Source organism: Bubalus kerabau, chromosome 7 (assembly GCF_029407905.1).
Source record: "Bubalus kerabau isolate K-KA32 ecotype Philippines breed swamp buffalo chromosome 7, PCC_UOA_SB_1v2, whole genome shotgun sequence".
Lineage (NCBI taxonomy): Eukaryota > Metazoa > Chordata > Mammalia > Artiodactyla > Bovidae > Bubalus > Bubalus kerabau.
In genome coordinates this window covers 119,564,358-119,589,934 of record NC_073630.1, presented here as the reverse complement: position 1 = coordinate 119,589,934, position 25,577 = coordinate 119,564,358, and the positions used below count along the sequence as shown (strand labels likewise).

The 25,577-nt window shown below is 57.0% G+C and overlaps 1 protein-coding gene across 1 annotated transcript in view; it reads left to right on the top strand.

Annotated features, from left to right (window-relative positions):
- RGS12 (regulator of G protein signaling 12) overlaps positions 1-25,577 on the top strand; it is a 116,089-nt gene that overhangs the window by 5,732 nt on the left and 84,780 nt on the right. Inside the window, exon 2 of the mRNA XM_055589233.1 lies at positions 20,586-22,526. Coding sequence (XP_055445208.1) covers positions 20,676-22,526 — 1,851 coding nt within the window. The 5' untranslated portion in view covers positions 20,586-20,675. The remainder of the gene's footprint in view (positions 1-20,585; positions 22,527-25,577) is intronic.

The following is a 25,577-nucleotide window of genomic DNA, read 5'->3' as shown; positions in this document are numbered from 1 at the left end:
ACCTTGCTAGCATATGAAATGAACACAATTGTATACTAGTTTGAACATTCTCTGGCATTGCCTTTCTTTGGGATTGTAGTGAAAACTAACCTTTTCCAGTCCTGTGGCCACTGCTGAGTTTTCCAAATTTGCTGACATACTGAGTGCAGCACTTTAACAGCACCATCTTTCAGGATTTTAAATAGCTCAGCTGGCATTCCACGATCCCCACTAGCTTTCTTTGTAGTGATGCTTCCTAAGGCCCACTTGATTATAGATAATATTTGGCACACTCTTAATACTAATTAAAAAGTGTTGATTGTGGAAAATATGTGACTACAGACAGAGTAGACAGATATATATAGTGCACGCCCAGGTAGTCATCGCTCACCCGTAACGACCTATGACATCTGGCCTGCCTTTCTGGTCTCCTCTTGACCGCCTGCTCCTCACTCGTCCTTCATTTCTGTTTCGCATGAATATTACCAGGGCTGACTCGGGTCACTTTGTTTTCGGTTTGTCCTACTTTTTTCTTGTTGTTGCTGTTTTTCCTTTCTTATCTTGTTTTGGGTTAATTGAGTGCATGTGTGTCTGTGTGTGCTCACTCAGGGATGCACACATTTGTATCTTTGGGTGCGTGTACCAGGTGTGTGTATCTAATAAATACACACGTATTTTCTAGTACTGCATCTTTGCACTATTTTTTAGTAGGCTAAAATGCCTGTCTTGACTTTTTGCCATCTGTTTAGAGTTAATTTTATAACACTCCAGATAAAATGTAAGAGCTGTGTCTTGTAGCAGTGATGAAAGTCCCGTTTGTGCCGCGGTAGAGCTATTTGTTGTCACTCGTCTTAATCTGCATGTGCTCTAAGCCATGAAACACTGTTCAGTTTTTGCTTTAAAAAGTCGTGTATTTTAAAGAGATTAAAAGAAGGAAAATCATATTTTTAAAACGTTTTCCAATATTCACCATTTCTGTTATGCTTCCTTCGTATAGATTTGACTTTCCATCTGATATCATTTTTCTTCAGCTTGAAACGCATTTCTTGCCTGTTGTTGACAAACCCTCCCAGTTTGGGCTTGTCTGAACCGTGCTCGTTTTTGTTCCACTCTAAAGGACCTTTTTGCTGGCTTGGAGGCCGGGTCTCTTCCCGGCCTGCTGACTGGCCCGCTCCTCCCGTGGTGGAGTCGGCCGTCGAGTCAAGCCCGTCGTAACCGCCGTGTGTCACGTGGAGATGCCGTCGCCGGCCCTGTCTGTGCCTTTGACCCCCAGCGCTTGGACCGTGATGTTCCTGGAAAGGTTTTCTCTGAATTTGTCCTGTTCAGGGTTTGTTGAGCTTCTTAGATAAATAAGTCTATAACTTTTTTTTACCAAACTTCGGGAAGATTTGGTCATGGTTTACTCGGATGCTCTTCCCGCCCCACTTCTCCTCTCCTCTGGTGCTGTGTTACATGTTTGTTATTGTCTCCCAGGGCACTCAGGCCTGGTTCTAATTTTAAAATTTTTTGTTTCTTTTTCCTCTCTTTTTTCTTCCATCTGCAATCCAAATTAAGTCCATTTCGATGAGTTGTAAAATTTCAATTACTGTAGTTTTTATTTCTAGAGTTTCCACTTGCTTCTTTTTGTTAATAGTTTCCATTTCTCTACTGAAATAGGCCACCCGTTTACCGTGGTCGTGTCTCCCACTAAATCCCTGAACACACTGTATTAGCTGCTTTAAAGTCCTGGCCTGTAATTTCAGCTCTCGGTTTATCTCAGGATCAGCTCCCCTGGCCTCTCTGTCTCTTGACTGGGTCATGCCTTCCTGTTTCTCTGAGCCTCTAGTAAGAGGTTGTGCGCTGGGCATCGCAGCATCTGCAGGAGTGGCTCTGTTCTGAAGGCGTTGGTCTGTCCCAGGAGTTGATTTGTGGGGACCCAGGCGGCTCCACCGTGGCCTCTGGGGCGCTGGCCCCTCACAGTCTCCTGGCCTGGGGAGGTCAGGGCCTGGAAGAATTTACCCCCGGGTTTTGGGTCCTCCTCTCTCCCCAGCTCCCTCCCATCTGAGATACTGAGACGCCCCTCCCTTTGTAGCCGCCTCCATGCCTGACTCGGTCCTGTGCCCGAAGCTGGAGGAGCGCGGCGTCCGCCTGAGCCCCAGACGTGCCCAGACACCAGTGCCCTTCTGCACCCCATGCAGCCCTCTTCCTGCGGGGAACAGCACCCCTGGTGTCCGCCTGCCCCCTTGCGCTCAGCCCCCGCGGGTGGTCGGGTTTTGTAGCATGCCCCCGGCCGGGCCTTCCCGTGTGAGGCTCTCCCTTCACTGGGGGACCTGCTGGGCCGGGCATTGCCCTCGGAGCTGGCCTGTTGCTGGTCTGGAGAAGCGGGGAGCCAGGGAGTGACCACTGTAGCCCAAGAGAAAGCCCTCCAGGGCCGGTGGACGCCCAGGGCTGCACTCCCCACACGCCTGCCTGGGGTGCAGACGGCGGGGTGAGCGCAGGGGCCCTGTGCGCCGCTCACTGCCCCCCTCTGGTAAGGTCGCTGAGGGTCAGGAGGGCGTCTATCCGCTGACCTCTGACGGGTCGGTCCTGCTGCTGTGGGCCGAGAGGCCCAGCCCAGATCGCCACCCTGGGTGCCCGCCTGCCACCCGCCCTGCTGTCTGGTCCAGCCTCAGCACTGCCCTTCTGTGCCAGTTTCTGTCTGTGAAGCGTGGTTAGTGCTGAGACTGCCGTGCGGATGAGCTAGGAGAGCGAGTGTGAGACGCCAGCGGCTGTGTGGCCTGCGGGGTGTTGCTGGTGCCCTTGGCCTGGCTGCTCTGAGCGGGTGGGCACCCGTGGTGCATCTGTGTCCAGCCCCTACTTCGTGCCAGCCTGTGGCCCCGCAGAGCCCGGCCTGGGACACATTTTACCTGGAGGTACTTGGGCAGCATGAGGTGCCCAGACCGCCGTCTGCCCCCGAGGCCTGGAGTCCGGCCCAGAGGGATGGGCCTGAGGAGCCAGGCAGGCTGGCGCTCCGCACCGCGGGGGTGAGCAGCGGGCCCGGGGAGGCCCCTGAGCCCCGTGGCGCTCGTTTCCCGTGGCCGTTGTAACAAAGTACCACCAACTGGGGCCTCAGAGGTGGAGGTTTATTCTCACTCTTCTGGATGCAGATGCTCACCAGGAGGTGTGGGCAGGGCCCTCCTGCGCCCTCTGGAGGCTCCTGGGGCCCCAGGGCCCACCTCCGTCTTCACATGGCCTCCCTGGGACCCCCTTCCCTCTGCCCCCCCTTACAAGGGCACGTGTGATGGCACGGAGGCCCGTGGGCAGCCAGCATGGCCTCCTCCTCTCAGAATCTGCCCGCAGGCCCATCTGCAGGGCCCGTTCCCCGCCGGCGCACTTCCAGGCTCTGGATGGTAAGGCCTTACGACTTTGGGGCCGCTGTCAGCCCAGCACAGCCTGGACCTGGGACGTGAGGAGCCCTGTGGGGTCGCGGGCAGGGGTGGGTGGGGGCGGAGGAGGGTGGAGACATGCCTCCCGCCACGTGCCCTGCCGCGGCTGTGCCTCCTGGGTGGGTTCCCATGGGCACCGGGGACCCCGTGTCTCCCTGAGAGTGCCAGAGAGAGACGCAGGCCACAGACGCCCCCGTCCGCCCCGCTGAAGAGAACGAGCCAGGACTGTGTGGCGCTCTGTGGCTCTTCCCTCTCATGTCCTGCCACGGATGACCAGATTTGCAGGCAGGGGCCAGTGTCCTGTAGGAGGCCTGAAACGGGGCCCTCTTCGTAGTTAGATTCGTCAGATAAAACCTGCCAGGCAATATTTGGGGCCTACTTTGAGTAAAAAGTTATTTGTCTTTTTATCTGAAATTCAAATTTAACTGAATGTCCTTTATTTTTATTTGCTAAACCCAGTAACTTCATTTATATCCTCCCTTCGCCAGGTTTAAAAACCACAAACAGAAATAAATCCCGAGCAGAGATAAAAAGGGAACGTCAAAGAATAATGGGAAGGGAAGATTGAGATGGTTTAACTTCCAGTAGTTCAGGATTATTGAACCAGATTTTGTTTCTGGAGTCAGGAATATCCCTGCAAGTCCCATCAGCTGTAGACCCTGAAATGCTGTGGCTTCTGCTCGTCCTGCTCGCTTTTCCCCAACCGGTTACGGCCAGGCTGGTGCCCAGAGCCAGCCCGGAGCTGGCAGGTGGGGTCTGCCCGCCGACAGCTGGAGTAGGTCAGCACCCGATTTTGGACCCGCCTCCCACTCAGGCCTGGCTGTGGGGGGCCGGGTGGGAGCGAGGGGGCTCCTGGGTGGCGTGGTGCTCCTGGACAGTCAGGGCTTCTGGGTTCACGGCCTCCGTGCGTCCTGACCTTGTGGCACATGGGCCCGAGCTGATGTTTCTGCTGCTGCTTCCGGCTGTCACGTGGTGGGCGGGCAGGCTTGAGGGGGTCTCGGGGAGGAACGGGGCAGACTGAGCCAAGGAGCGGCGGAGGGAGGTGGGGGGCTAGGTTCCGGAAAGAGTGGCTTTTAAAACAAATGGGGTCAGGGCTACGGGCCCTCCTGTGCCCCCTACGTCCGCGTGTGGTCGCATCGGCCTGTTGCCCCTCAGGCTGGGCCGTCACTGGCCACCTGACCGTGCGTACTGCCACCTCAGGGGCCCGCCCGGCTCCTGGGCGGACGAGCGAGCGAGCGTGCAGGACGGCCATGGGTGCTGACGCTGGGCCTGCTCGGGTGGCACTGAGGCCTGGGTGGGGCCCTGGGAACACTGTGGTGGGGCCCGCAGGTGTTAGCTCCTGCCCGAGCCAGCAGCCCCGCCCCTGCCCCCCCCCCCCCCCCACCTTGGCCGGGATCAGCCCTGCCGGCTCCCACCTGGATGTCTGGCTGCCTGCCTTCTGTGAAGCTGCTTCTTTCCTTAATTGAGACCTTTATGAAATTCCTTCGTGTGTAGAGAGTGTTTTTGTTGTGACAGGAGTCAAAGACTTACTCCAGAGTGCCCGCATCCCAGTGTCTCCATCATGCCCAGCAAACTGGAGCGCGATGCCCAGGGCCAGCAGAGGGTCCCTGGCCCCCAGTGGCGCCCGTGTTTTCAGGAGCGGCCTCTATGCACACGGATGCCTGGCCGCAGCGTGGGGTCCTCGTGTCCTCAGAGCTGCAGGAGTCTGGCCCCGCAGTGCCTTTGCCAGCCCACCCGGGGGCACCTGCTCGTCGGAGGTCTTAGGTTTAAAAAATAATTGTTTTTTAACTTAAATTTTTTGTTGAGGCATAACTGATTTGCCGTGTTTTACACTTTTATTTTTTTCTTAGCTGATTTGCAGTGTTTTACACTTTTATTTTTTTCTTTTAGATGAGAGAGATCGCAAACATTTGCTTCTCTTCATTGGTTATCATGTGGATTTTTCACGATGTAAACTTTATATAGCATCAGAATCAGAAAGATGTAATCCAGAAATACATCTGAGCCAGTCACACGGACCTTTGTGATTTAAAAGTGTCTTTTCTGCTAAGTCTAGACTCTCTTCTCTGCTTGGAGAAAAGGCAGAGGGCTGGAGAGCGCGGCTGCTTGGGTGAGGCCTGGCGTCGCCGGGGCGCCGGGGATAGCGATGAAATATTCAGGCCGCCCGGGAGGCGTCCGGTTCCCGGGGCCCTTCTGCTCTGTGTGCCTGGGCACTCGCAGGCTCGGCGGTCCCCTCCTCTGTGGCTGAGCCGTGCTCGCCCTTCCCACGGAGGGAAGAAAAAGCACAGTGAAGACGCACCCTGCGGTGTCTTCTCGTGAAGGGAAGTGGAGCTGGATGAGTTTAAAGCTGGTGTCTTAGCCTCTCTTTAGGCGGTAAGCATGGCATCAGCATCGCTGTGCGTCTTCAACTTTACATTAATTTTGGAATTCCATGTCCTTTTAACATTATTTGACCGTGAGTAATAGTTGTGTCTACATTTTCCTGAGGTGTTTTGTATTCTTAAGTCTGCCAGTCTTTCATTTCCTCTCTCTTTTATTTTTTCCTCCTCTTTCTTAATTGTTTATATTTGCTGTATCTCCTAATTCCAAGAGCTACTTCACTGTTCTGTGTTGTTTTTTTTTTTTTTTGAGGGATAATTGCTTTACAGAATTTTGTTGTTTTCTGCCAAGTACTGTCATGAATCAGCCATAGGTACACACACACGTCTCCATCCCTTGTGGACACATGGCTGCCTTGCTGTGACCTGGCTCTTGCTGAGCTGAGATGGACGTGCCCCCCGAGGACAGACCCAGGGCATCCGCTCTGCATCTCTGCAGCCTGGCCTCTTGGTATCTCTGGGCTTAAAGTGTTAAAACCTTAAAAACTGACCTTTAAAAAGAACCCTCACAAAAAGCCCTGCATAATAACCAAATGCAAAGCTGGAATGTATATGTTGTATGCTGTTCAGTCCATCATAAATTATTCAACAACCATGCATCCCAATAATCTGGGGAGCTGCTGACCTGCTTCCTGGACTTAATGTTCAAACGTGGGAGGTGAAGCTCCCTAGGAATTGAGACAGGCCATTTGAGAAGCAGGTGGATAATTTTTGTTAGCAAGAATGCTTCAGGGGAGGTCAGCCTCTACCCTGGCATTTGTTCTCATGCTAATGGAAAACGTGGGGGCAGCCAGGGTTAAGAGCACAAACTGAAGTCAGTCCCCCTGAGTTGAATCCTAACTCTTGCCTTTGGTCATGGTTGTAGGCAAGGAGCCCGAGCCTTGGTTTCTTCTTCTGTGAAATGGGACTGTGAGGCCCGACTGACCAGGCCGTCATCGGATAGTAGTAGTTTTTATTAGCTGAGTTTCCCCATTTCCAGTCAGTTTATCTCTGTTTTATGCGGCATGATGCCCTTAATCAGCTCATCACAGATTAGATTTGAGGGAAGAACGCTTAATCAAGGCATTGCTGCTTAGAAACCAGCATCGTGCTGTTTTGCGTGTGTTTGCAGCAGGAATGGGGAAAAGTCAAGTGACAGCATTCACGTACTGGATTCAGTTCAGTCGCTCAGTCGTGTCCGACTCTTTGCAACCCCATGGACTGCAGCACGCCAGGCTTCCCTGTCCTTCACCAACTCCTGGAGCTTGCTCAGACTCGTGTCCTTCGAGTTGGTGATGCCATCCAACCATCTCATCCTCTGTCGCCCCTTCTCCTCCTGCCTTCAGTCTTTCATCAGGGTCTTTTCAAATGAGTCACTTCTTTGCATCAGGTGGCCGAAGTATTGGGAGCTTCTGCTTCAGCATCAGTCCTTCCAATGAATATTCAGGACTGATTTCCTTTAGGATGGACTGGTTTGATCTCCTTGCAGTCCAAGGGACTCTCAAGAGTTTTTTCCAACACCACAGTTCACAAGCATCAATTCCTCGGCACTCAGCTTTCTTTATGGTCCAACTCTCACATCCATACACGGCTACTGGAAAAACCATAGCTTTGACTAGACGGACCTTTGTTGGTCAAGTAACGTCTCTGCTTTTTAATATGGTACCTAGGTTGGACATAATTTTTCTTCCAAGGAGCAAGCGTCTTTTAATTTCATGGTAGCAGTCACCATCTGCAGTGATTTTGGAACCCCCCAAAATAGTCTGTCACTGCTTCCATTGTTTCCCCACCTATTTGCCATGAAGTGACGGGACTGGATGTCATTATCTTAATTTTATGAATGTTGAGCTTTAAGCCAACTTTTTCACTCTCCTCTTTCACTTTCATCAAGAGACTCTTTAGTTCTTCTTCACTTTCTGCCATAAGGGTGGTGTCATCTGCGTATCTGAAGTTACTGACATTTCTCCTGGCAATCTTGATTCCAGCTTGTGTTTCATCCAGTCCAGTGTTTCCCTGCATAGAAGTTAAATAAGCAGGGTGACAATATACAGCCTTGACATACTCCTTTCCCAATTTGGAATTAGGCAGCACGTCAGTTACTGGATTAGGTAGCACGTCCGTTACTGCTGCCGTGTAACAGACCACCCCCAAAAGACGAGTGTTTTATGTCTCCTGGTCCCTTTGGTCAGGAGCCCGCTGCAGCTGAGCTGGCTGCTCCATGCCATGTCTCGCGAGGTTGGCGTCAGGGTGACGGCCGGGCGCGGTGCGGAGGACCAAGCTCACCGTCACGATGCTTGGTGGCCTCGGAGCATCCATGTCCCGGGTCACTCGTGTGACCCCTGGCAGGCCTCACGGGCTTGCTGGCTGGTGCCAGAGGCCTTCTTTGCCACGTGGGCAGCTTCTGAGGGCAGCTCAGCGCCTGGCTGACCTTTCTCGGAGCAAGTGAGGGAGGGGTGAGCAGGGGAGCCTTTGAAAGCGACCTCGTCTCACGGCTGCATGTTCGGTTGGTTTGAAGGGGGCCCTCGTGGCGCCTGCCCTTGGGGAAGGGGCCTGCCAAGAGCGGGCGGCCACAGGCAGGATCCCTGGGGCCCCTGGAAGGCCGCCCATCTGTCCAGCCCACAGCCTCAGCGACTCATCCGTCCCACAGGCAAGACACACGCCCCCCAGACTCACACAGCAGGCTCCCCAGCAGGGGTTCCCTGAGTGCCGCTTCGGGGGTGCCCTCCTCTCCATCCTAGACCTGAACTGAAGAGACCGGCGCTCCGCCCCCGCCCCTCAGCAGTAAGCAGTGTTGGGACAGACACGGGATGAGCTCGTAGACGCTCCTCAAAAGCGATGTGCAGGCGTCCTGGGGCACAGCCCCGACGTGCTAGACGCTCCCCCATCCAAGGTCCGGGGACACTGGCGCTCCGCCTTCCCACCACAAGGATCGCACGTGTTTGCAGTTGAGCTGCTTCCTCAGCCTGCCTCCCGCCAGGAGGATCTGGGGGCCGGCACCCCGCTTTCCTTGTGTCCTCCCTGTGACTCAGCACTCACTGCCGGGATTCCACAGACAGCGCTTTCTTGAGAACTTCGGGTGTCCTCCCATGAAACCTCCGTGGTGTTCTCTCCAGCAGACGAGGGCTGTCCCTCCGAGCTCGCTGAGACCAGCCCTCCTCTGTGTGGGCTCCTGCCGGCGAGGGCCAGCGAGCCCATCTTCTACAGCTTTCCCCACACGCGGCGGCTTTCAGCGGACACCCCGGGCGCCAGGACTGTGTCGTGCACAAGAGGCGGGCGGCGGGTGAGCAGCTGGGACACCAGGGCCTGTGGGGGCGTTGGGCCGAAGGGCCGGGATAAGTTCAGAGGCAGCCTGACGAGCTTGCTGGGGGCCCAGCCTCGCCCGCAGGAGGGGTGTGCGTGCGTGAGCCCGCAGCTCAGGGTCCCCTCTCTCCGCTGTGACCTGGACTCAGGCTAATGGACCTCAGCTTGGGGCTTCCTGTGTGCGTCGCGTGTGAACATCCGTCCCTGTACACTCCTCCGCAGGTTCCCTGCCTGTGATCTGACACCTCCTGGCAGGGTCCTCCCCCTGGATAGGAGCGTGTCAGCCTGCTTTGGCCCTTGAGCCTCAGGACACCCCTCAGGGTCCAGGTCAGGACTCGGAAGAGGCAGGTGACCTGAGCGGAGAGGGGCGTGTGGCCCTGGCTGCCTGCCTCGCCCCCACGGCCCCCGCGGCTCTTGCTTTGGATGTTTGCAGGGACCCTCGGGCAGGGGTCTCCATGAGGCCCACCTGGCTGGGCGGCTGGGCCGGCAGCCGTCGTTGGAGGTCTCAGGCTAGCTCAGGCGCCGGGGTGATGAGGTGCTGGGGTCTGGGCACAGGGAGTGAGGTGGGCTGCCACTTCGCTCTCTGGGGCCTGGGAATGTGCCTGAGCGGGCTTTCTCCAGGTTGCTCCTGTGTGGTGCCCACCGCTCCCTGCCCCTCCTTTCTGAGCTGGCGCTGGTCCAGACTGCTGTTGACAGACATGAGGGGGCAGCCCACCCCCTGCCCTGGCACCTGCTTTCCTGCGACCAGGGTGGGGGTCTTGCTGAGGCCTCACGCCCTCCCCGGTCTCCTTCCCAGCTCACGCAGTGTCTCCTGAGACCGCACAGCAGGGTGGGCTCCCGAGCCTCGGTGGGGCAGGACTTACCTGGGGCTGTGGAGAAGCCGCCTTCCTTTGTGTGTGACTGGGGGGTGGGTGTGACTGAGGATGGGGCCCTTTTCAGTCAGCTGTTGTCCTCACAGCAAAGGTCGTATCTGTTCTTTGTAGAAAACTTAGCCTCTGTGGACTGGAGTCATTAAATCCTAACACTGAGTGCTGCCGAGTACTGGACGGTTCCTGGCTCCACTCAGGCTCGCCGTGCATGTCCTCCCACTCCAAGGGGCACAGGACCTGGACGCAGAGCCCTCCCGCTGCATCTGCACAGCTGCACATCCGGACGCCTGCACACCCGGACACCCGCGCGCCCCCACGCCCCCACGCCCGCACGCCCCCACACCCGGACACCCGCGCACCCTCACGCCTGCACACCCGTACATCCCCACGCCCGCACGCCCCCACACCCGGACACCCGTGCGCCCCCACGCCCGCACACCCGGACGCCCGCACACCCGCGCGCCCCCACGCCCGCACGCCCCCACACCCGGACACCCGCACACCAGGACACCCGCGTGCCCCCACGCCCGCACGCCCCCACGCCCGCACACCCAGACGCCCGCACACCCGCACATCCCCACACCCGCGCGCCCCCACGCCCGCACGCCCCCACGCCTGGACGTCCCCACACCCCCACGCCCGCGCGCCCCCACACCCCCACGCCTGCACGCCCGGACGCCCCACACCCGGACGCCCCCACACCTGCACATCCGCACACCCACACGCCCCCACACCCCCACGCCTGCACACCTGGATGCCCCACACCCGGACGCCCCCACACCTGCACATCTGCACACCTGCATGTCTCCACACCCGCACATCCCCACACCTGCACATTCACACACCCGCCCACCCCCACACCTGCACGCCCCCACACCCACACATCTGGAGACCCCCACACCCGCACACCCCCACACCCGCACATCCGCACTCCTGCACATCCACACACCTGTGCATCCCCACACCCGCATGTCCCCCACCCGCATGTCCCCCACCTGCATGTCCCCCCCACACGTCCCCATACCCACACACCCGCACATCCCCAACCTGCACACCCGCACATCCGCACACCCACGCCTGCACACCCGCACGTCCCACACCCCCACAGCACCTGCCTTCTTGGCTGGCGCTGGGCCCTGTGGAGGGAGGGTGGTCTGGGAGGGACATTCCAGAGGGGAGAGTGCAGGTGAGGCTGGTGTAGGGGTGAGGGGCCCAAGCCAGTTGTTGCCCTTGGGGAGCTGCGTGGGGTCCCCTGTTATCCACCAGGCCCTGTGGCTCCTCAGACGGTGGAAGACTTAGAGTGAGCCTGGCCTTCGCCTGCCCCCCAGGAAAGGTGCTCTGGGGTCTCCATTGTACAGGACATGGCTTGGCTGGGCCCCCAGCATCCAGCCCCACAGTCCAGGGCCCTGACTGGAGTGGCCTGCTGTGCTGTCTCAGCTGTTTGGCACAGCCAGAAGGTGGACCCCCAGGATGGCTCCCCCAGAACAAGCTCCCCCCCCAAAATGGGTTCCCCAGGATGGGCTTCCCCTGGCTGAGCCCCATGTCTCTCTTCTACTTCGTAGAACAGATCTGCCCGGCAAAGGCGTCCTACGAGTTTGTGGGGCGGGTGTGGGGCGGACGTGGGGCGGGTGTGGGGCGGGTGTGGGGCGGGTGTGGGGTGGACGTGGGCAGACACCTATCAGTAGAGCTCTTTTAGCACCTCTGGCTTTCAGGGGAGGGGTGAAGCTCTGCACTCAGGAGATCCTGCCTGACCAGAGGGCCTTTTAAAAAGAGTCCTTCCTTCTTTGCTGCAGAGGCTGAGAAGTCCTTCGGGGTGGGGGTGGGGCGCCCGGCGGGCCCCAGCTGTGGCCGCCAGCCAGAGAGCGGAGGGTGGGTCTGGGGGCACTGCCCGCAGCACTCCTGTCTGTCTGTCTGTCTGTCTGGTGGATTCAGTCTGTGCCTCTGCCAGCTTGTGTGTGGGCCCTGGGCCCAGCCCTGCTGAGAGGGGCCTCTGCTCCTGGCGGGGCCCCTCCTGATGGCTGGTGCAGGCAGCTGCACACTCACATTGCTCCCCGTGCTTGACCGTCACACTCACGCGGCTATGCTGGACATCTGCCTTTTCTGGCCACCCTCACCTGTTACAGCCGTCACAGGTTGGAGTCCTGGCGGGGGTGTTGATAGCACGGTTATCACTAAGAGCCTCAGTGTGCCCCCGCCTGAACACCCACCGCGGCCTCCCCTTGCCTGCTGGCCTGCATGCGGGGGCCCAGCACCTGGGGGTGGGCTCTGCTGTCGTCAGACACCTGCTGGCAGGGTCTCGTCCTTCACGCAAGACCTTTCTCTCTGAAGGTTTGGGGGGACTTTTTTACTTACTTAAAGCTACATGCTTTTACTTACTTTAAGCTACATGCTTAGCGCTTAATGGGCCCTTTGAATGGGAAGGGTCTTGTCTGTCTGTAGATCTGGGAAATGGTCCATTAATTTTTGGACCAACCAGGCAAGCAGGTGTTATTGGGCAAACTTTGGCCACCACTAACGAACTCAGTGCCTCCACCCACCCACTCTCCACCCCTGCTCACCCATCCTCCCATCCCGTCTGTCCATCCACCTATGCATCCATCCCTCCCTCCCCCGTCCATCCCTCTATCCACACATCCATTTATTCATCCGTCTCCCCGTCCACCCTCTCCTCCTCCACCCATTCCTCTGTCCACCGTCTCTCACACGTCCACTTATTCTTCCATTCTGCCATCAGTCCCCCGATCCATTCTTCCCTGTCCATTCCCTCGTCCTCCCCAGCCCGTCCATGCATCCCTGCATTCTCCCATCCACCTCCCCATTCCCCATCCGTGCTTCCCTCCACCCCTCCACCCGTCCACCCGTAACTGGAGCGGTGTTCCCGGGCACGTGGTAACCAGCTGCTTGTGCAGAAGCAGCCTGTTGCAGACGCCCCTGGAGATGGGGCGTAACCTGTGGCTTGGCGCTTGTGATGAACCGCTCGTCTCTGTCTGTGAGACCTGAGCCTGGGGCCTGTGTGTCCTGACTTTGCGGGGGGCGGGGCTGAGGGGGTCTTTTCTTTCTTTTAACTACTATAGGATCCCTCTGCTATTTCTTCCAATTTCTTTCTCTCCTTTCCCACTCTTTTTTTTTTTTTTTTTAAGTCAAATGAGGTCAAACATCCCACCAAAAGCTAAAGCCTGGCTTTGATTTCAGCTCCCTCTAAGGTTCTCCAGGGATAATTTTGTGTTTCCACGTAATCTACAATTTAAGTCATCCAACCCCAGACACACACTACACATTTGGGAAACCCTTCCCGGCTGCCTTACGGGCAGTGACAGATGAGCAGAGAGGCTTGTCGCTGAGTCCATCCCGAGCTTCCCGCCCCAGTCGCCCCTGGCCCGTCCTCCCGGCCTGTCCCTTTCCCACAGTGCCCCGCTCCGCTGTGCACGCGGCCCTGGACTGTCCTCCCGCCCTGGGCTGCTTGTGGATTTTTGCAAACTCTGCACGGTTGTTCCTTGTCTGTGATAACCTTTGCTTGAGGCTTCATCTTTTTTGTTTTGCTTTGCTTTTTGCAGGGCAAATTATTTATTTAGTCAAAGTATACTTGATGTACAAAGTCACGTAAGTTACAGGTGTACAATATAGTGAGTCACAATTTTAAAGGTGGTGTTCCATTCGTAGTTATCATGAAACACCGGTTACGCTCCCTGCGCGGCACGGTGTGTCCCCGTAGCTTATTTTACACGTAATAGTTTGTACCTCCTAGCCCTCTGCCTCTGTTGCCCCTCCCACTCCTCTCCTCACTGGTAACCACTATTTTGTTCTCTGTGTCTGCTGCTTTTTTGTTATAATCACTGGTTATTGTATTTTTTAGATTCCACATATAGTGATATTATAATATAAATGGTATTCCACATGTAGGTGATAAGTATTTGTCTTTCTCTAACTTATTTCACTTACATAATACCCTCCATGTCCATCTGTGTTGTTGCACGTGGCAGGATTCCACTCTTTAGTGACTGAACAGTATTCCATCGCATGTGCTCACCACAGCTGCCTCGTCTGTCTGTTGCGGGCACGTAGGTTACCTCTGTGTCTGGCTGTTGTATACAGTGCAGCTGTGAACATCGGGGTGCATGTATCTTTTTGAGTTACAGTGTTTTTTTGGGGGGGGTTATATACCCAGGAGGGCTTCCCTGATAGCTCAGTTGATAAAGAATCTGCCTGCAACGCAGGAGACCTCCATTCGATTCCTGGGTCGGGAAGATCCCCTGGAGAAGGGAAAGGCTACCCGCGCCAGTGTTCTGGCCTAGAGGATTCCACGGACAGTCCGTGGGGTCACAAAGCGTCAGACACGACTGAGCCCTTAAACCTTCATATACCCAGGAGTGGGGCTGTTCTCCACGGTGACCACACCAATTTACATGTGACCAACAGTGTATGCGGGTTCCCTTTTCTCCACATCTTCGCCAACATTTGTTATTCATGTTCTTTTTTTATGATAGCCATCTGACGGGTGTGAGGTGGTATCTCATTGTGGTTTTGATTTGCATTCCCGAGTGACTAGCAGTGTTGAGCATCTTTTCATGTGCCTGTTGGCCATCTGCACTTCTTCTTTGGAAAAATGTCCGTTCAGGTCTTCCACCCACTTTTTTAATCAGAGATTTTTTGATGTTAAGTAGTAGCTGTTTGTGTATTTTGGATATTAACCCGTTACTGGTCGTATCATTTGCAAATATTTTCTCCCATTCAGTAGGTTGTCTTTTCACTTTGTCAATCGTTTCCTTTGCTGGGCAAAAGCTTCTAAATTTAATTAGGCTCCATTTGTTTATTTTTGCTTTTATTTCCTTTGCTAAGGAAATGAATTAAAAATATTGCTATGATTTATGTCAAAGAGTGTTCTGCCTATGTTTTCATGTAGGAGTGTTATGGTTTCTGGCCTTACATTTAGGGTTTTGATGCTTTTTGAGTTTATTTTTGTATGTGGTGTTAGAGAATGTTCTTATTTCATCCACTGAAGCTCTCCAGTTATCTCAGCCCTGCTGAAGAGATTCTTTTCTCCATTGTGTATTCTTTCCTCCTTTGCTGTGGATTAATCGGCCATAAGCGTGTGTGGCTGTTTCTGGGCTCACTGTTCTGCTCCATTGATCTGTGTGTGTGTCAGCTTTTGTGCCAGGACCATGCTGTTTTGACTCCTGTAGCTTTGTAGCATCGTCTGCAGTCAGGGAGTGTGATTCCTCCAGCTCTGTTCTTCTTTCTCAAGATTGTTTTGGGTATTCAGGGCCTTGTGTGTTTGAATAGAAAATTTAAACTTGTTTTATTTCTGTGAAACATGCCTTTGGCATTTCAGTAGGGATCGCATTGAAACGGCGATTGCTCTGCTGGGGAGGTTTTCACAGTGTCCGTCCCCCAGTCTCTGAACATGGTGTATTTTCCGTCTGTCTGTGTCGTCTTCCTCTTCTTTCACTGGTGTCTGTAGCTTTCTGAGTACAGGTCTTTCACCTCCTTAGGTAGGTTTGTTCATGACTATTTATTCCTTCTGATGTGATGGTAAATGTGATTGTTTCCTTAGTTTCTCTTTCTGATGGTTCGTTGTTAGTGAATAGAAATGCAGTAGGTTTCTGTCTATTGATCTTGTATCCTGCAGCTTCATCAGACTCACTGATGGGCTCTGGTGGTTTTCTGGTGGTGTCTTCAGAACTTCCTCAGTATAGTATTGTATCATCTGCAGAGTTTTACTCTTCCTTTACAGTTTGGATTCCTTTTATTTCTCTTTCCTCTCTGATTGCTGTGGCTAGGACTTCCAAGACTGTGTTGAATAAAAGTGGTGAGAGTGGGCATCCTTGTCTTGCTCCTGATCTTAGAGGGAACGCTTCCAGCCTTTCACCACTGAGTATGATCTTAGCTGTGAGTTTGTCATATGTGACCTTTATTATGTTGAGGTAGGTTCTCTCTATGTGTACTTCCTGGAGAGTTTTTTTTTTTTTTTTAATCATAAATGGATGTTGAATTTTGTCAGAAGCTTTTTCTGTATCTACTGAGATGATCATATTGTTTTTATTCTTCAATTTGTTAATGTGGTCTATCACAATGATTGATTTGCAGATACTGAAAAATCCTTGCATCCCTGGGATAAATCCCACCCGATCATGGTGTACTTTTAATATGTTGTGGATTCAGTTTGCTAATATTTTGTTGAGGATTTTTGCATCTGTATTCATCAGTGATACTGGCTTTTAATTTTTTATTCTTGTGATATATTTGTCTGGTTTTGGTATCAGGGTGGTACTGGTTCATAGAATGCATTCAGAAGTGTTCCTTCCTCTGCAGTTGAAAATGCATCTGTGTGAATCTCCACGTGTCCTGATCGGGGTCTCGGGAGTCTTTCTGGGAGCCCCCACTTGTGTTGGCCACCCCCCTGCCCCCCTGCTACGCGACTGAGCGGGTGGCGGGCCAGTCACGGATAGGGGGTGGATTTGGGGAAGGGCGTTTGTTTTGACTGTTGAGTTTGTGGTGCCCTTGAGCTTGCCCAAGAGTTGCAGGTGGAGATCAGAAGGTGGGAGACCCTCTCTGGGGTGGGCGTGATTGCCGGGGGAGGGAAGAGAAGCCACGTGGAGGAGCCTGGGGGGACGTGCACGTGCTGAATCTGCTGAGTCTGCTGAGCAGTTGGGGGAGAGGACCCAGCGCGTCTGCCGGTCTGGGTCATGTGGTCCTCCGTGGCCGGTGTGAGAGGTATTCAGAGGCACCAAGGGCTGGGCCCCTAGGACGGATGAGCCCTTAAGAAGCTGCCCGGGGGAGCGGCAGCCTGGCCCTGGAAATGAGGCATTTACTCCTTCCGTGTTTAGAGAGGTTTCGTATTTTCAGACCCCGGCAGGTGGTGTCCATCCCCCTTACCCCCTTACCCCGAGGTGGTGGGGACGGTGTCGAGGGTCCAGGGGAGATGCTGGCCTGAAGGAGAGGGGAGAGTGCGCACTACTGGGGGAGGGCTGGTCGGGGTGGGGTGGGGTGGTGGGGGTGGGGTGGGGTGGTGGGGGCGGGGTGGGCTGCTGGGGTTTGTCTTCTCTGTAAAGGAAGAGACAGGCCACAGGGAGGGGAGAGCCGGGCCCCCGGGTGGGTTTGGGTGGTCATGAATGGCTGGGGGAGAGTGTCAGGGTTGACGGGGCTGCTGAGGGCCCTGGGGCTGCGAGTGTGACTTCGGAGAGGGGTGGAGAGTATGGTGGACTGGAGTGGGCGCAGCAGGTGGGGCGGCGGGAGCGGCTGTGGGTGGGAGAGGTGGGGCGGCTGGGAGGGCCTGCAGTGGGGTCTCTGGGGTGCAGGGTCAGCGTGAGGCCAGGGAGTAGCGCGTGGACATGCGTGACCTTGAGTGGGGCTGCTGGCGCGAGCAGAGGCGTGGAGAAGGCCCAGGGTGGGGCATCAGGGGGATGAAGGTGCCGGGGACAAGGGACAGGGCCTGGGTGGCTGGGTGGGCGTAGGGGCAGGGTCGTGTTTGGATGACAGGTGGCTGAGAGCTCGGAAAGTGGGGTTGGCGCCTAGGACAGAGTTCAGTGGGCGGTCAGGCCGCGGGGTTACCCACATGGGGGCTTTGCATTCAGAGAGGAAGCGGGTCCTCAGGGAGAGGGGACAGGGATGGGGAGCCGGCAGCAGTGATCTGCAGGGAGTGCAGTGGCGGGGGGGGGGGGTGCCTCCCGGGTCGCCTGGGAGCTGCTGGCGGGGCTGCGGACACCCTCAAAAGCTGCTGCTATGGGGGCCTCTGGTTCCTCGACCCCTGCCCAGGGCTCTTCGCAGGAAGGGACCTTCCCTCCTGACAGCCCTATGTCTGGCCCCGTCCAGCGCGTGGCAGGCTGCTGGTGACCCCGATGAACAGGTGACGGGCCTTACTGACACCGGCGGGCGTGGAAAGGGGCCCTTTCAGGGTGGAGGCTGGGCGAGGGCGCTGCTGGGTGGTGGCCTCGATGAGCGCAGCCGCCTGTGGTCCTCCCGGGTGGTTCGGGCCCTGTGGCTGGGGGAGGCAGGAGCGCTGGAGTGGCCGTGGAGCAGGGCTGGAATGGACTGGGGGATGAGGCGGCTGGGGCACAGGGCGGTCAGCGTGCATCTGGTGTGTTTCTGGGGCTGTGTGTGTGTGTGTGTCCCCGAGGGGTGTCTGGGGAGGTGGTGCCTGGCGGGTGTTGGTATCAGAGGTCCCTGCTGGGAAAGGGTGGCGTTGGGGGTGGGTTTGAGGTGCAGGGGTCTGCTGGTGGTCTCCTCCCAGCACTGCTCCGCTTCCTCTCAGAAGCCCTTTGTGTGGGGAGCGGGGAAGCCCGGAGCAGCAGGTTCAAGCCCACCTCTGACACTGAGTAGTTCTGCAGCTGAAGACAAGTTACTTCTTTGTGCCTCTGTTTCCTCATCTGCAAAATGGGAATAACAGTCCCACCTACATCACAGTGACGTCCTACACACATGCCTTCCCAACTATGAAGTTCCCGGACAGCACCGCCGAGAGCCCAGAACCAGTGTCTCTGGGGAAGCCTGCGTGGGGGAGGGGCTGCTCCCTCCTGGAGGCCCCGGGGGCCCACCCCCACCTTCCAGGCCCAGCGCTCTGCTCTCTGCTGCCCTCATCAAGGCCTCTCTCTGACTCCCACCTCCTGCTTCCCCTCTGACGACGACCCTGTGGTCACGTCCTCCCTGACCCTGTGAATCCAGGGGGACCTCCCTCCCGGGACCCTTCCCCTCATCACATCTGCAGGGTCCCCTTGGCCTTGTGAGGTGACAGGCCCCAGGGGTCCGGGCGTGGGCGGCTCTGGGGCGCGTTTCAGCCCACACCCCTTTAGGAGATCCGGTGGGAAGAGTGGAGCACAGTGCATGGCAGACTGATGAACACACCTTCAGTGCTGGGTATTAATTCCAGTCATATTTGAATGGTTAATTTGGCATCACTCAGATATTAAATAACGTGGTGATTTAGGGCTTCCCTCATAGCTCAGTTGGTAAAGAATCCGCCTGCAATGCAGGTGACCCTGCTTTGATCCCTGGGTCGGGAAGCTCCACTGGAGAAGGGATAGGCTATTCACTTCAGTACTCTTGGGTTTCCCTTGTGGCTCAGCTGGTAAAGAATCCACCTGCAATGTGAGAGACCTGGGTTCGATCCCTGGGTTGGGAAGATCCCCCGGAGAAGGCAAAGGCTACCCACTCCAGTATTCTGGCCTGGAGAATTCCATGGACTCTATAGTCCATGGGGTCACAGAGTTGGACACGACTGAGTGACTTTCACTTCCACTTTAGAAATAAATTATTCTTTGTTCATCATAAAGTAATTAAACATACGTCGTGCAGAACATTGTTCTGTCATGCCTGAGGCTGCGCTTGTAGTCCTATGATAACATGCTCTCCCTTTTGTCCAGCTCTTGCACTTTTTTGGTGCGGATGCATCAGTTACTTTGTCTTAGGCTTCTGTTACTGCAAACTGTTTCCCAAGACCTGAGAATTTCTTCTGACAATGTTAAAACAATTGTTTAAAAAACATACACTCTTTAAAAAAACATTTTCTATTATATCTTGGATCTTCACAGTATAATTTACTCAGTGTGTTGCTTTTGGAAGTGAGCTTTAAAGGGTTTTTTGAGGAGAGGGGTCCTCCCAGCGAGCCTGACTGCTGTCCTCCGAGAGGCCCATGTGCAGGGCTGGCGTCCAGGAGCTGGGGTGTCGGGAGGGCCCCCAGCACCCCCACGGATGGGGGCTCCCTGTGCCTCTGTGCTCTGTCTGTGCTCACACCCTCCGCCCTGGGGCTGGATTGAGTGTCTTCCCAGCAGAGGGGCCCGCAGGGCCGGCCCACCAGTAAGAACCCCGGCTCTGAGTCTGTGACAAGCTTCCCTGAACACATGTGTCTCTGTGGGTCTGTGTGTGTCCTCGGGACGGGGTTCTGGAAGCTGGGGCCCGTCTCCCCTGGACCCCACCCCTCCCCCACTGGACCTTCTCCCATCGCTGGTTCTGCTTCGCAGCCTCTTGCTGTGATGGATCGGAGCCAAGAGGACCAATGTGCCCAGTCCTGCGTGTTCTCCTGCTGGAACCCGGGGTGGCCTTGGGGACCCCAACCCGGGTTTGTTTCTGGTGACAGCCAGTCCTTTTCACTGTGCAGTCGTCCCTGTGGGACAATTAAGTACAGATTCCCGTGCTCTCCTTGCTTGTCTCGTCTATTTCGCGGGGTGGCCTCCATCCTGCAGGACTTGTTTCAGGCTGGTGTGTTCTCTCCACACCACGCCTTGTTCAAAATCAATTACTGGAGAGAGGGTGGCAGATGTGAGAGAGAACCAGCAGACGGCCCTTCCTGGGGGTGGACTTGGTGTGGACAGCAGTGGTGATTGAAGCCAGGCTGGACTAGGGGCGGCTGCTCCTCCCGGGGCTCTGCATTCCCCCCCAGGGCGGGGTGGGGGCCTACCGGAGCCCTGGGGGTCCCAGGACGTGCCTCTCCGCATCCAGACCCGAGGGGGCAGCTTCTGCTGGAGTCCTGTGCTCCTCACACCGTGAGTGGGGTGGGCCGAGGTGGGAGTCGGAAGGACAGAAGGCCTGCCCCTCAAGGGGGCCCCTTGGGCTACACAGCGACCGTGCCCCTCCTGCGCATTGACCCCACGGCGGCTGCGCTGGGAGCTGTGCGTTGGTGTTTAAGCAAGCACGCCCTACAGGGTGCGATCTTCAACAACCAGCTCTCTCTTCTTCCTCCGCAGGGCACCCCTCCGAGGAGACCGGGCTGGCTGCTGGCAGCCTCGCGCCATGGGCCGGCTGGTGGGGTGAACGATGTGCCGGGCGCGGCGGACATGTTCCGAGTAGGGGACCCGGCGCCCCCGCGCCTGCGCAGCGTGGAGGTGGCCCGGGGCCGGGCCGGCTACGGCTTCACGCTCTCGGGCCAGGCACCCTGCGTGCTCAGCTGCGTCCTCAGGGGCAGCCCCGCTGACCTGGTGGGCCTCCGCGCTGGTGACCAGATCCTGGCTGTCAATGAGATCAAAGTGAAGAAAGCGTCCCATGAAGACGTGGTGAAGTTAATCGGAAAGTGCTCTGGGGTCCTGCACATGGTGATTGCGGAGGGCGGCGGCCACCTGGAGTCCTGCTCCAGTGACGAGGAGTTCGGCTTTTACGAAGGAAAAGGCTGGCTGAAGCCCAAGCTTGACTCTAAGGCTTTAGGAATAAACAGGGCAGAGAGGGTTGTTGAGGAAATGCAGTCAGGAGGGATTTTCAACATGATCTTTGAAAACCCTGGCCTTCGAGCCAGCAGCTCAGAGCCCCTGAAGCTGAAGCAGAGGTCGCTTTCAGAGTCGGCTGCTGGCCGGTGTGACCTTGCACACGAGAGTGCAAGTAACCTGCATCCCAGCCTGCCTTCTAAGGAGGAGACGCCCAAAGTGGGGAACCACGGTTCTGCTTTCGGCGTGGGGCTGGAGGCTCCTGAGGACTTTGGGCTGGATGCAAGTATTCTCAATGTGGCCATGGTTGTGGGCTACCTGGGCTCCATCGAGCTGCCATCCGCCGGCTGCAGCCTGGAGTTGGACAGCGTGCAGGCCATCCGGGGCTGCCTGCGGCGCCTGCGGGCCGAGCAGAAGATCCACTCGCTGGTGACCATGAAGGTCATGCACGACTGCGTGCAGCTGTGTACTGACAAGGCGGCCGTGCTGGCCCGCTACCCGGCCGAGAGGCTGGCCTTCAGCGCCGTGTGCCCGGACGACAGGAGGTTTTTCGGGCTGGTGACCATGCAGGCGGGCGACGATGGGAGCCTGGCGCAGGAGGAGGACGGCGCCCTGCGCACGTCCTGCCACGTGTTCATGGTGGACCCTGACCTGTTCAGCCACAAGATCCACCAGGGCATCGCCCGGCGTTTCGGGTTTGAGTGCACGGCCGACCCCGACACCAACGGCTGCCTGGAGTTCCCCGCGTCCTCGCTGCCCGTGCTGCAGTTCATCTCCGTGCTCTACCGGGACATGGGCGAGCTGATGGAGGGCGTGCGGGCCCGGGCCTTTGCTGACGGGGAGGCCGATGCCCAGCAGAACACCAGCGCCAGCAGCACCAGCGACAGCGGCGTCGGGAACCTCAGCCCCGAGGACAGGAGCAGCCGCGCGCTCGTGCTGGACCTGGGCGCCGCCCCCAGCAGGCACGGCCCCGGCGGCGCCTGGGAGGGCGCGGGCGGGAGGGGCCCCCAGCCCTGGGCCGCCCCCTGGAACGGGGCCTTCTGTCTCGACCCCGAGGGGGCCCCGTTCGAGGCCACCCCGCAGGCTGACAGGTGCCGGGACCTTGGTAAGCACCTGGGGCCCGCTCCGCACGCGGAGGGCCCCCCCGCCGCCCTGAGGTGCCCGGTCCCGCCCTCCCGGAGGGGTGCTGCGGGCCCCGGTGGTGGCTCCGGCCAGCGGTGGCTCCCGGTCCATGTGCTGCGGCAGTGGCAGTGTGGGCACGTCAGCGACCAGGAGTCTTACACCGACTCCACGGATGGCTGGTCCAGCGTCAACTGCGGCACGCTTCCCCCACCCATGAGCAAGATTCCCGCTGACCGCTACCGCGTGGAGGGCAGCCCAGCCCAGCCCCCACCCAGCACCCAGCGCAGGGACTGGGCCAGGAAGGCCCTTGGCGTGCAGAACATCTTCGGCCCCCATCGAAGTGTTAGGAAGACCAAGGAAGACAAGAAGGTGAGCCTGGAGGCAGGGTCGGGGAGGCGAGCGTGGTTCCTGACTCGGTCAGTTACTGATGGACGCCGGCACCTGCGTGGCCTGCTTCCTCCGGCCCGGCCCGGGTGGCCTCTGGGGGCCTCTTGGCACCTCCCTTGGGTTCACTCGGGCTCTGGGTGGGGCCCAGGTGGGCGTCGGGCGGGACAGGCGGCAGTGGAGGGGCAGTGAGCTCCCGGTCGGGGTGCGGCCCTCCTCCCCGCTTCCCACCCTTTCCTACTGCGGTGGGTGCCATGGGGGCAGGTTCTGGACGCTCAGCCTGCTCCCTTCAGTACAGGGAGCTTCCCCGCGGCATTGCCTCCACCCGGGAGGTGCTGCTACGAGAAAACACCAGCTGAAGTCGGCCGCAGACAGCTCGGGGCAGGCTTGGACTGTGTGTGTGCGTGAGTCCGTTCAGTTCAGTTCAGTTCAGTTGCTCAGTCGTGCCCAACTCTTTGCAACCCCATGGACTGTAGCCCGCCAGGCTCCTCTGTCCATGAGATTTCCCAGGCAAGAATACTGGAGTGGGCTACCGTTTCCTCCTCCAGGGGTCTTCCCAACCCAGGGATCGAACCTGCCAAAGTTGGCAGGAGGGTTCTGTACCATCTGAGCCAGACCGGGCCCCGCAGGTGCTGGCGGGAGGGCGGGACATGGGGTGCGGCCGGAACAAGGGGCTGGCGGGAGGGCGAGATGTGGGGTGCCGGAACAAGGGGGCTGGCTCGCCGCTCAGCTGGTTTGAGAGGAACTCTTCTCAGAGGACCTTTGTGGTTTGAAGTGCCTCTTCTGCGTTTGTTCACACCTTTGTTCCCAGAAGCTGAAAATCCCGAGAAGGTGCTGGTGGGTCAGGTGGGGTCAGAGTAGAGGAGGGGGTCAAGACCCAACCCGTTCCCAGGTCTGACATGAAACACTTGAAAGAAAACTTCCAGACAGAGGGTTTGGAAGTCTCTCAGGGTTTTCCCTCCCACAATGCCCGGGTGGCCCTGTGCTGTGTCTGAGTGCAGACTCATGCCTTTATAAACACGGCTGTGATCACAGGGCCTGAGCACATTGCCACAGTGGCCGGGCTCGGGGGTTCTGCCCTCGAGGGCCCCTCCCCCAGCTCCAGGGTCTGAGCTGCCTGGCCGGGGCCGCCTTCCCACCCGCTCCCACTGGGCCACCTGCGGCATGGACGGGTGGGCGGCAGCTTCCGCCTGGGCTTCCCCGTTGGGTCGGGGAGGGGCTGGGGAGGAGAGGCCCCGGAAGGTGGCCGAAGCGTTACCTGAAGTATAGGCGTTGGCCCTCTCTTTGAGTGTGTCCCCCATGAGGGGTTCCTCTCCACTGCCGCTGTGCCGGGGGGCCGTCACACTGACAGGCGCATAGGGTGGACGGCAGTCGCCTCACGTCTGTCCGCTTGGTGGGAAGTGCCCGTCGGCCCCGTCCAGCTCCACGCGGTCTCAGCTCCTCGGGGGTGGAGGTCTGACCTCCGGGACCCCGAGACGGTGGTGCTGTGCTCATCCAGGCAGGGGACTGGTCCTGCAGGGGCTGAGGACTTGTCTGAGGCCAGCCGTCAGGATGAAGCAGGGTCATGATTCAAACCTTGGGCTTCTTTCTATTTTTCAAAAGACTGTCTTTTGGAGCCATTTTAGGTTTATAATGAAACTGAGGGGAAGGCACGGCGTTTCCTCTGTCCTCAAAGGTGCGCAGCCTCCCCGCCGTCCCGTTCCCCCCCAGTGGGACCTGGTCACCATCAGCAGACCCGGACCCCACAGTTTCTCCTAGGGTCACTCTTGTGGTGTGTGTTCTGTGGGCTTGCACAAGTGTATGAGGACGTATCTTCACCATTGTGGGTCATGCAGAGTGCTTTCCACTGTCTTGAATCCCTCCGTGCTCTGCCTGCTCCCCCTCCCTCTGTCAGCTCCGGCCATCACTCAGGCTTTCTGCGGTCTGCACTGTCCCGCTCTCGGAGAATGCCAGCTTAGCACCGGCACGGAGCTTTTTCAGAGTGGCTTCTCTCACTCGGTGACGTGCCTTTAAGCAGAAGCCTTGTCTTCCCATGGCATGCCAGCTCATTTTCCTTTAGCACCAACAATATTCCATTGTCTAGAGGCATCACGGTTTATTTATCTGTTCCCCTCCTGAAGGACACTGTGGTTGCTTCCAGGTTCTGGCAGCTCTGAATAAAGCTGATCTAGACACCTGTGTGCAGGTTTCTGTGTGGGTGTAAGTTTTTGACTCCTGTGGGTAAGCTCCAAGGGAGTGAGGTTGCTGAATTGCGGGCTCAGGGTGTGTTCTGCTTTGTAAGAAAGTATCTTCCAAAGTGGCTGCACCACTTTGCATTTCTGCCAGCAAGGAAGAAGGCTTCTGTCGCTTCAGTTCTGGCCCCGATCGCGTGTCGGAGTTGAGCATTTTTGCCTTTCTGACACTTGTGTAGTGGTGTCTCGTTGTTTTAACTTGCATCTCCCTGATGACATGTGATGTTGAATGTCTTTTCCTGTACTTACTTGCCATCTGGGTATCTTTGGTGAGGTGTCTGTTAAGATCTTTGGCGCATTTTTTATCAGATTGTTTGGCCACACTGCATGGCACGTCTCTCTCGACCAGGATCCCTCTCGACCAGGAATCAGACCCAGGCCCTCTGCTCTGGAAGTGTGGGGTCTAAACCGCTGGGCTGCCAGGGGAGCCCTGAGTCTTGGATTGTTTGTTTTCTTACCGTTGAGTTTTAAGGGCTGTTCGTTTGTTTTGGATAATGGTCCTTCATTATATGTGTCTTTTGCAAATATTTATTCCCGTTCTCTGAGTTGTCTTCATTCTCTTGATACCCTGTTTCACAGAGTAAAAGTTCTTTATTTTGATGAAGTCCAGCAGCTCGTCAGTTCTTTCTTTGACGGATCGTGTCTTTGGTGCTGTGCCAGACACATCACTGAACCCACAGTCATCTAGGTTTTCTCCTGTGCTATCTTCTAGGAGTTTTTTTATTGTTTTACACCGACGTCTATGATCCACTTGGAGTTAATTTTCAGAGGGCGTGAGGTCTGTGTCTAGATTCAGTTTTTGGCT